We start from the raw sequence: 11,490 nt of genomic DNA, 5'->3' as shown, positions 1-11,490 counted from the left end.
TTGTCCATCTGCATAAGCATAATCTTTAAGCGTAATCTAAGCGTTAGACTTAAAACTTTATTTCATTTTCTCATATGCCTGTTAAAAGGAAACATCGTGATTTCCAGTAATCAGTTACGTACTATATAAATCTTAAAATGCACGTTCAGAGGAAGGACCTAATAACTTACATCGACTTTAGCCAAAGTTCAACTTTAGGCAAGGTAAGAGCGCTTCATACGGCTCTTATACTATAAATGGGGGTATGAATGCTGAAAGTTTGGGTATGAATACTGAACGTTTGGCTATGAATACTGAAAGTTTGGATATGAATACTGAAAGTTTGGATATGAATACTGAAAGTTTGGCTATGAATGCTGAAAGTTTGGGTATGAATACTGAAAGTTTGGCTATGAATACTGAAAGTTTGGATATGAATACTGAAAGTTTGGCTATGAATGCTGAAAGTTTGGGTATGAATACTGAAAGTTTGGCTATGAATACTGAAAGTTTGGCTATGAATGCTGAAAGTTTGGCTATGAATGCTGAAAGTTTGGCTATGAATACTGAAAGTTTGGCTATGAATACTGAAAGTTTGGTTATGAATGCTGAAAGTTTGGCTATGAATACTGAAAGTTTGGCTATGAATACTGAAAGTTTGGCTATGAATACTGAAAGTTTGGCTATGAATACTGAAAGTTTGGCTATGAATACTGAAAGTTTAGCTATAAATACTGAAAGTTTGAGTATGAATACTGAAAGTTTGGATATGAATACTGAAAGTTTGGCTATGAATGCTGAAAGTTTGGGTATGAATACTGAAAGTTTGGCTATGAATACTGAAAGTTTGGGTATGAATGCTGAAAGTTTGGCTATGAATGCTGAAAGTTTGGCTATGAATACTGAAAGTTTGGCTATGAATACTGAAAGTTTGGCTATGAATGCTGAAAGTTTGGCTATGAATACTGAAAGTTTGGCTATGAATACTGAAAGTTTGGCTATGAATACTGAAAGTTTGGCTATGAATACTGAAAGTTTAGCTATAAATACTGAAAGTTTGAGTATGAATACTGAAAGTTTGAGTATGAATGCTGAAAGTTTGGGTATGAATGCTGAAAGTTTGGATATGAATACTGAAAGTTTGAGTATGAATGCTGAAAGTGGGTGTATGAATACTGAAAGTAGAAATGTGAATTCTAATTATGAAGAATAAATGCTTAGAATGAGGTATGAAGTGCGGATAAAAATGTCCAATGAGAGTATGAAAGCTTGAAAGGAGATATGGATAACGAAAGTGAGGTAGGGTATTGCCCCTACGTACAAAACTACGTATGCTTCTTGCATAGAAATAACAAACACGAACATAGTTCACGTCCATTTCGATCTCTACCGCGACTTGATAAGTCGAGTCTTTCAAAAGGTTATTATTCACATTCACATTTAAAGCCATTTCTAAACGTTTAAATATGATTTGAGGACTTATGATTTGAGGATAATGCTGAATGTTGAGATATGAATACTGAAAGTTGAGATATAAATACTGAAAGTTTAGATATAAATTCTGAAAGTTGAGATATGAATACTGAAAGTTTAGATATAAATACTGAAAGTTTAGATATAAATACTGAAATTAAGATATAGATAATGAAAGTTAAGATGTAAATATTGAAAGTTGAGATATAAATACTGAATGTTGAGATATGAATACTGAAAGTTGAGATATAAATACTGAAAGTTTAGATAAAAATACTGAAAGTTGAGATATAAAGGCTGAAAGTTGAGATATAAATACTGAAAGTTAAGATATAAATACTGAAAGTTAAGATATAACTTAGAGTTACTAATTTGAACTTTGTCATACGCATATTTTCCCATCCTGTGATTTCAAAGTTCAAATTAGAAAGTGAATGGAAAATTAGAAAATGTGTGTAACTACCGATATTTGTGAAATTCATTTTTTAAGCTAATATAGGACAGAATTTTCATGTCCAGAAAAAGTATATCTAATAACAAACTCATACTTTCTTCCTTTTTGGTTTGATTTTAGATACATGTAATTAAAAACTGATTAATGAATTACATAATACCATAGATATCATTTTTGACGTTAGAGGGGAATGATTAATTAAATTTTTATATTAAAATGGTGATGTAACAGAGTTTAAAAGAGTATAAATATGGTGTGTTAATGAAGGTAGAGTATCACAATTCTTACAACCTTCTTACTACCAACACCACAGCTTCATCAGCTATACCTGGTAAGTAGACAACCCTATATTATTCCATAGCCTTGTGATATACAAACTTAAATGAGTAAAAATACAAGAAAACAACGTTGGATCAAATGAAATTCAGTTCACAGCTATAATATAATACATTATTCTATTTTCCAGAAACCAAAATGAACAAGATCTTTGCCGTCGTTCTCTGTTTGGCCTTTGCCTCCATGGCCTTGGCTGGTAACCCCCTGATGATGGGTGGTTTAGGAATGATGGACCCCTATATGATGGGTATGATGAACCCCTATATGATGGGTATGATGAACCCCTACATGATGGGTATGGGAGGTTTAGGTATGATGGGAATGATGAACCCCTACATGATGGGATATGGTGGACTCGGTATGCTCGGTGGTTACGGTATGATGGGCGGTCTTGGTATGATGGGTAAAAAATAAGGTACGTGAACGATATTTTCTCTAACCGGGTGATTGAGGTATCGGATTATCGTGACACTTTTAAAAAACTGTATTTGTGCTTAACACATTTAGCCAGGTGGGCAAGAGAGCTTCATATGTGAAATACCACTGTTATACCATCTGATTATATTGTGTTTGGTTTGATAGAAATACATTAAGCGACAGAAAGGTGTGTGCCAACACAGTTAATGTGATTTGAATATTCATCTTTTAGTCAAAACAGTTAATAGCAGTTTTTATTATTTTACTTTCAGATTCCAATCAGCAGTATTTATATATTTGAAATATGGAAATAAATATTTATTTTTTACAAAATATTTATCTTATCTTTTGCTTTTTATTTGCAGGAGAGTCGATAACATTTGTACACATTTCAGAGATCCAACACATGGTTAGTCTCTCCTATCGTTTTATCGTTTGAGCACGTAGGATACAGGTTTCAGTAATCCTTCTAACGCGCCCACCCTTTCCAGTAAGATACATGTATCTGAAAGAATTGGACTAGGATCGGAATTTTGTCTTTAACTTAGTATCCTGGAGGAATTTTCGAAGCATTCTGCATCCTACAGAATTCATTACAGCATAGCTAAACCGTCGTTAACCATAATCCTACTTCCATTGACCAGCCTGTTGATATCCGTGTTTCAGATCTCTATAAGGTCAATGATTAGAGAAACTACAGATTAACTGATAAATACCGGAAGTTATGTAGATTAAACATTTGATTTGAATTAGGTCGGCTGTCTCCGTCCTATTTATCTTCAAAATCGATCTGACTTCCTACTAAAAACATTAACATGTCGAAGTCGGTCAATTTCCTCGTCAATGCAGTCGGGATGATTCCTGGATATAGCGAAATAACATAATCGACATGTAGTCCGGTGAATCCAGACGGTACTAGAACGAACATTAGTACTTAAGATCTGGATGTACATGACTACTTTACTCGGAAATAGTAAAATAGAATCATGGTGCCGTGGCAACATGAAAAAAAAGAAGGCAGGTTATGAATTACCCTGGTAATTTTCGCGCCAAACAGATCAATAGCAGACGACACAACAAAGTCAGATTATTGGCTAATAAAAAACCAACACAAATCATTACAGTGTATATTTTTACATCAATCACATCGATACAGTTGGCTTGAAGGGTGATTACCAAGTGGGTCATCTTAATCTGAATACATATTTACTTTACCATGAAGTGTTTTTTTTTATATACAGATATCTATGAGTGGACAAAGAAGTGAGTCGAGTGGTTACTAATCAAAATACCGTCCAAGACATTAGAATTAATTTCTTGACTTTGGAGGGAATCGAAAATATTCATGGAGGCTTAGCTATTTGATTCGACTGTTTTGAGGAATTGTCGGCCTCCTTCTCAGAATGAACATAAAATTCAAATTCTCAAACTTGACCAAAAACAGTAAAAATGTGTGTTCATCTGGGTACTTACCTGGTCTACAAAATGTACAACATACATTCCACTAAATACATAAAACTACCTAATAATTAACAGCGATTTTTTACATTTCCTGTAGTTTTATAAAATATTTCTTAGTTTTTTTTTGGATTTATCAGATTATAAAGGTCTCTGTTGTATTACGACCAGAGGTAGATATTATAGATATAAAAAGCATGTTTTAGAAATATTTTCAGGTATAATTTACAACGTTTTTGATAATGAACAATTTGCATACTGCGCGTTTAAGATTGTCTAATGCTAATGGATAATGAATACAAAACAGAACAGAAATGAAAAATTGATAGGCCTATGACTGATTACTAGAAAACATGTTTGGGCAAAAAATCTGTCTTGAAATAAACACCAGCGTAATAAAGAGGTCAGATGCAGTGCGTTTGTAGTAAATGTTATCACTCATGTAGAACGAATGACATCATTCTTGACAAGTACTTGAATTCTGATTGGTTAAAAAGGAAGTCAATTGGTGTTTCCTGGGTATCAGCTGCCATCATATCGACAGTGACAAAACAAACTTCGATATTTGTATGACTGACGTAACTTGACCTCTAAAGCTAGATACTGATATTTAAGGGTTACGCCCATCGTACGTTAAATAGATCACTACAATTTTCCAAAATACATGTATGTTACACGCATAATTTATAGCAATCCATAGAAAAGCAGTCTTCATGAAACATTACATAAGACTAGAAAAATCATATCTTATATGATATATATATATATATATATATATAAGAGTTGGTTATCTAATATTACAGTGGTATCAGGTGCACCCGAATGGAGAGCATGCCGTATTTATAAGTTATAATTCTAATGGTGCTTAATATGGTTTTTTAGTCATAGAATCACAACCCTGGAGCAATTTAAATCGGTCGAAATGGGAGATTCTTTAAATTGTTTATAAGAATATGTCATATTCTCCTTATGTTTTCCAAATCCATATTGCAATTTCACAATATAGTCCACAAAATGTTAAATCAAGGATTATAATATGTTAAAAGTGGGGTGAGGATAGGGGAGGGGGTCATCGAGAGTGTAGCTTCACGTTTTTATCACTACTATTTATAGCTCTTTACGTGTAGGTTTATCAATATTTCTATTTCACTATCTGTGATTTTTACCCCTTTTATATGATTTATCCGCAGTAATAGGCGAGAGAGTAGACCTGAATGATCGGGACAATCGTAGTTTTAAAAATATTAAAGATATTGCATTCTTTTGTAATAAGAACATATGTACAATAAAAATTATCATATTGTTCTCCCAAGAAGGAATCGGACCACAATGTATGTTCAAAGATGAGACAACTCCATAATTCCATACCACAGTTATTATATAAGTATGAAAGTTAATGCGCGCGAAATTTAAAATTGACTATGAACGTCGATTGAAAAGACCTTGTATAATAGGGCAGAAATTCGGTCAGGGATAAAACTAAGACGTAGAAACCTTGTATATTTGCCAAGATTAGTGCATTCTGTTATAATATCTGTTAAAAAAAATATTACATGCGCATTAAGAGAACAGCAAGATAAAGTTACTTTTCGAATTTAAGGCAAATTGTAAGACAAAGAGGAGTAGATATAGATAATATAGGTTACCACTATCTAAACCTTACAGACGGCTTAGAAGGGTGGGCTTCTAACGACTCATTAATGCATATGACAATGATTCTTTAACATCCCATTGTTTTTTAATTGGGGAAATATAGGCTAAGTACGTTACTTAATTTCAAAGTCATTGTTGTAAATTGGGTGTTCTCCTTTAATAAAAGCCTAATACAGTTCTTTTCAAGTTCGCGTGCATAACCTAAATATAGAACTGTTTCATTATTTTCTGTTTCTTTCCCCTATTGTTATTATTTATGCTTTCTGACCTCCATTCACATTACCAGAATAAATTAACCGAATTCCTGAACCATTCTAGGAGAAAAAATTGGTCGATATCGGGGTACAGATGTCAATAATACGTTTTTTATTAATTGCGAACAATAAAATAGTGAGGTAATATATGAAATTATTACTCTGGTTTTCCACATTTTTCTATCACATTTCAATAGGCTAATGAATTAACTTTTAGATTCTAAAAGCACACAGAGGTCTGTTGGCTATTTACATCTGGACTTTAGGTGAAGAATGATACCTGGTTTGAACCACTCCAAGCATTCGTTATGGGTTGAATATTTTTGTGTTTTCTCATTAATCTATTTATCATTCCAAATTCTTTTTGTAAAATGTGTTTGATAATACACCTAAGAAATGGGAAATTTGATTTAAGAACTTCATAAAAGCATCATTTCATTTGATCCAAAATATCTCGAGGTCTAAACAATTTTGTAGCCGTATCGGCTAAGAACGTATCTCTTTTTATATCACAAAAAACGTTTCCATCTAGATATTTAACTAAAGATAACCAACATAAAATTCATATAGACACAGCTTTATGGAGCAACAATCACTGTTTGAAGTTTTATGCAACGTTTCGACGTATTTCCCCGTCGTTCTCTGGCACAGAATGATAAGAGGTAATGCCTAGTTCACACCAACGGCTAATGCTGCGCTTTAAATCGGCGAGCAAAGCGCCATCATTTTTTGTTTACTTTTCCAAAAATATCACGATCTCCTAAGTAATGTTACGCTCTGATAAGCTCTGATACGAATTGGTTACGCTTTGGGAACGAATTATTTCCCGATTTGATCAGGCCTTGTTACGCTTTAAATCACGCTTTGATAAGCTTTATTAAGCTTTGATGCGGTTATGACGCTTTAAATCACGCTCTGATACGATTATCAAGCTCTGTTGTGCATTGCTAAGCTCTGTTACGCATTGGAAAATTTCGAAATGGCCGATTTCATGCCGCTTTTGATCAAGTGATGACAGACCGTGAAGACTGGGGTCCCCGCTTTGAATAAAGCTATGTTAAGCTTTCCTATGCTTTGAGTCAAGCTTTGCTGAACTTTGTTACGCTTTGTTAAGCTTTGATACGTTCTCGGCGCTTTAATCAATTCGTGACAGAGCGCCCAAAATTTTAAACAGTTTAAAATTTTTTGGCGCTCTTGCCGAATATCCAGCTTTGCTCAAAGCTTTCCAACGATCTATCACGACCCTGGCGCTTTAGTCGAGCTTTGTTACGCTTTGGTACCGCTTTTTACGCCGCTTTAAAGCGCGATCAAAGCGCCGTTGGTGTGAACTGAGCATAATGAAAACACAAGAGATGAAAGCTTTATTAGTTCATTACATTACATTTGTACAGGTACAATAAGAGGTACATAATTCTTAAAATAACATAATATAATTCGTCAGATTGAGTTTAAAAAATTAAAAATATTGAAAAAGTGGTGGAGAAACAATAGGCTATCTTATCTAAAAAAAAAAAAAAAGACACTTATATGAACAGTTGAAGGGAGATAACTACAGTTTTTAGATTTCGATGACTGATTGAAGGGAAGCAACTCTCGTTGAGTGAACCGGAAGTATTTAACTTGTCAAACTGGTTAGAAAGTCGAAATTCTATCCAAAATTCTTAATGTGACTGTTTTGAGATCAAATAATTCGTTTACGTTCGTTAAAGCTCAAGATCGAACGATGTTTTATCCAAGAAAATGGAGGACGACCCTAGAAACAAAAAGAAGCCGTTTTATGGAGCTTTAAAATCAGGTGGGTGAATTCATCCTCTTGAACCTCTTCTTCAACCGTTCATGTTGACATTTTGTTGTAATGTTGTGTCAATTTCTCATAATCTCTTTATTCAAAAGCGCTTACGCACAACGAGGCCATATTTAAATTGTCGAATAATTTGTGCAACGGGCTAATTTGAGTGGGAGGATGGTGTATGCAGGGCAAAGACACAAAGTTATCAAAACAGAAACCAGTTACTTGACTTTTCTTCTTCAACTTGATGTTCTCAACTTCTGTTCTACACCTACTTGAAGAAATTTATTAAGTTGATTCAAATGTATGACGGTAACATTTTAGTACTGTAACTGTAACATATATAAAAATCTATTCTACTTTCAGTTGGTCGAAGTCCTAATTCTGATTCTAAGATGTATGAAAGACGTCCAACTCGAGGATCTGGGTCTGATTCCCAAGTAACAGACTATAATATTGTTAAAACACAGCAATTAATTGACGGTCATGTTGAAAAATACTGCCATTTTGCTGGAGTTGTGAAAGACATTAATCCCCACATTGATATCACTAATCGTACTGATGTACTCAGACTAATTGATATGGGAAAACAACATGGTCATATTATCTATCATAATGTCAGTGAACGACTTTCTGTGTTTAGTCTCAGTGTGAATAACATTAAAATAATCCCAGTTCGAAATGAAGAATTACCCATATTTTTACGTATTTCTATGCAGGAAATAGCTGCCATTTGTTACATTAAGGATGATGCACAGCATATTCTTGCTATAAAATATGGTTCTACTATTTTATGTCACCTGGCAGTATTGTATGTTGATAGTAAACATATAGCAGAGGAAATCTGTTCTTTGGTTGACGTGTGTTTTCAGTTGATTTATATGGAGGCTGCTATTGATATTATAGATACATCCAATCCTGGTGATAGTTCTCGTAGCAACTCGACAGGGTCAGCTAATCCTCCATTCATCAGTCCATCATTTCGTCCTATTTCTCAAAATGATGTGAACCAGAATCCAAGTAGGCCATCTTCTATTCGTCGTCATGGTCGCCGTGTTCCCAGTGATCCCAGTACAAGAGGAAGCGATACTGGCAGTATATTTCAAGAATTGTTGCATGATTACATGGTAAAACTACATCAGAAACTAAATTCTGAAGAACTTCGACAATTTGCATCTTATCTTCCACAATTAACGAAATCGAAAAATGAATTTGAGGAATTTTGTGAAAAAATTTATGACCTGTATGGACCTAACAGAATATATCTTCTAGCAGAGATGAGCCCCTTTATTCCTCAAGATAATTACCCACATTTTGAAGAGTTTTTGAGAAGTAAGGGACTGCCTCTACCAGATAGTGGTACCATATCAAGTGCCCACAGTAATCCTGCCTTATCAGCCCCATTTAGCGACAGTGGGTTAGGTAGTGGCAATGAAAGTTTAGAACATATTATGCAGATTATGTCACATGTTCATACTTTAGATGCAAGTAATGATGTGGATTATAGTCCAGATAAATTCATGCCTGGACCAGATTATAATAGTTAAATATGTGTGTATAAAACCTGTACCTTTAGTGCTACATTTGATTGAACTCAATTAAAGAGAATTATATCCCTTTACTAACATCTCCATATAAAATATAAACAAATACTACATGAATTAGCTGAAAGTGGCAATATTAGAATACCTGTATATAGACAAAGAAGTTTGTTATAAAGCTTCTTAACACCACTTTTAGTCTATAGTTATTTTAAGAATAACATTTTTATTTAACATTGTTTTGGTTTCCGTAATTTTACATTATATCATTATATATTACCTCTAAATGGAATTTGAGACACTAGTGGATGGATTTTCAACCTTTTTCTTTCTATTACCCCTTTCGGAATCCTTGATTGATTGCATTACCCCCCTTCCCCCAATAAATCTGTACTATTTCATGATTTTCCCTGCAATCTTTTTCCTGTCAGAAAATATATCCTAACTGAAGAGAATGACTTATTATATATGATTGTCCAAAAACTTTTATGCTAGACTAAAAAGTGTCTCATTTCCCCCTAAATATTTAAAAATTATCTCCCTAAGGGTAAAGCACGGACACACACAAGATTTTACTGAAGACTCTATAATCGGCAACAAAAAATCTACGACTAAGACTGCTCAAGTGCTCTCACCTTTAAAGACCATTGTGTCAAGGATTCAGATTATAGAATGATTTCAAAAGGTAAAGGAAATGATATTTAAATTTAAAAACTGCAGTGTATTATGTTTATATGTAATATAAAACAATTATTTTGAGCTTTGTATATTGTATGTGTTAGAAAATAATTGTTATTGGCTTGTCACAGCTGGTGATTTTATTCATTTTATAATACAATTTGCTCATTTGATAAAATTTGTAGAAAATCTATAAACTTATATTGAGGGTTGGAATAGAAAAGAACTACAATCTAAATTAAATTAAAGTTTTATTCATATTTTGTTCAGTGAATTAATTGTTTTCTGAACACAGTTTTGAAAAATTTGTTGTTGTTATTATAAAGAGCTATTTGTTATAATCAGTGCTTTTATTTTCTATGTTTTTGCTATATTAATAGAGTAGCAGCAAACTAGGCCCTGATCAATTTTGATATTCTTTAATCGCTTTTGTATCTGTAATTCATGCATTAATTAACCACTATTTAATTTCTGACAGCAAATTCTTGTTATTGTGCAGAGCATTTTAATTCTGATACAGATTTTATTGTGAATAATGGCAATTTGAATGTTTTTTTGAAACTTCATTCTTGTTATGGAATTGTTATATTTTGTTAAAACTTGCTTGAAAGAATTCAACACAGGCAATCATAAACTCTTAGACACAATTTTAAGTTTGTGTCAGACATCTGTAGTACCCTTTATTCCAGATATATTAACTACATGATGACACTGTTGCAAATAACACTCATACCAATTACTTGGTTTTTGCCATTCTTTCATCAAACGTGGTCAAAGTTTTTCAGTAAGCTTAATTACAGGAAAAACAGAGGTTGGTTGGTATATAGGAATGTTGCTAATAGAAGCTATGTCCCCAACACACACCGGTAGACTAGAAGACCTCTTGTCAATTCTCGTAATGATCCGGTACACACTAAAATCACAGTGTAAAGGCTTTAATAACTAAAGAATGATCAACTGTTTGTTATGGAATTTTGTAACAAGGACTGTTTATTTAGACAATTACATTACAAGCACATGATGAAAATAAAATCCATTTAAATATATAACTATTCATTTTATATTGATATTTTATTTATCAATGCCCTTGAACAATTCAACCCTGCTTCTTACTCTTCTAGGACAGTTGGAAATAGAAGAAAGAGTATGCAAATATCACTGTTATGGCTAAATGTCTTTGTAAGCCAAATGTGCAGGAAATACATGAGATAGATATTTGAGTATCAGTGACCCATACCAAGTCCAGATTGTTTTCCTGAATCTTACATTCAATGACTTGAGGTCAGTTGGGCTATCTCAGGTCAATTATACAGTCATCCTTTCCTCTTTAATTGACAAGGGTTAAGGTCATCTTTGATGTCTCCAATGTCAATTAGTCAAAAGTTTATTGAAATGTAATTTATTTTGGGCTATGCAGGTCTTGTCAAATGTGATGACCTGTTTTGAAATTACTTTCAA

At 33.3% G+C, this 11,490-nt stretch overlaps 2 protein-coding genes across 2 annotated transcripts; both read left to right on the top strand.

The window, feature by feature from the left end:
• Positions 1-137: 137 nt before the first annotated feature.
• LOTGIDRAFT_232563 (hypothetical protein) lies at positions 138-2,993 on the top strand (the record flags this gene model as incomplete). Its single annotated transcript, XM_009056928.1, has 4 exons — positions 138-203; positions 2,138-2,237; positions 2,373-2,657; positions 2,932-2,993. The coding sequence occupies 3 exons, from the start codon at positions 138-140 to the stop codon at positions 2,654-2,656; spliced, it is 450 nt and encodes a 149-aa protein (XP_009055176.1). The 3' UTR covers position 2,657; positions 2,932-2,993.
• A 5,215-nt stretch (positions 2,994-8,208) lies between these two features.
• Positions 8,209-9,360, top strand: LOTGIDRAFT_118823 (hypothetical protein; the record flags this gene model as incomplete). Its single annotated transcript, XM_009056927.1, has 1 exon — positions 8,209-9,360. The coding sequence occupies one exon, from the start codon at positions 8,209-8,211 to the stop codon at positions 9,358-9,360; it is 1,152 nt and encodes a 383-aa protein (XP_009055175.1).
• Between the last annotated feature and the right edge of the window lie 2,130 nt (positions 9,361-11,490).

Source organism: Lottia gigantea, assembly GCF_000327385.1.
Source record: "Lottia gigantea unplaced genomic scaffold LOTGIsca_29, whole genome shotgun sequence".
NCBI lineage: Eukaryota > Metazoa > Mollusca > Gastropoda > Lottiidae > Lottia > Lottia gigantea.
This window is presented reverse-complemented; position numbering and strand designations above follow the sequence as displayed.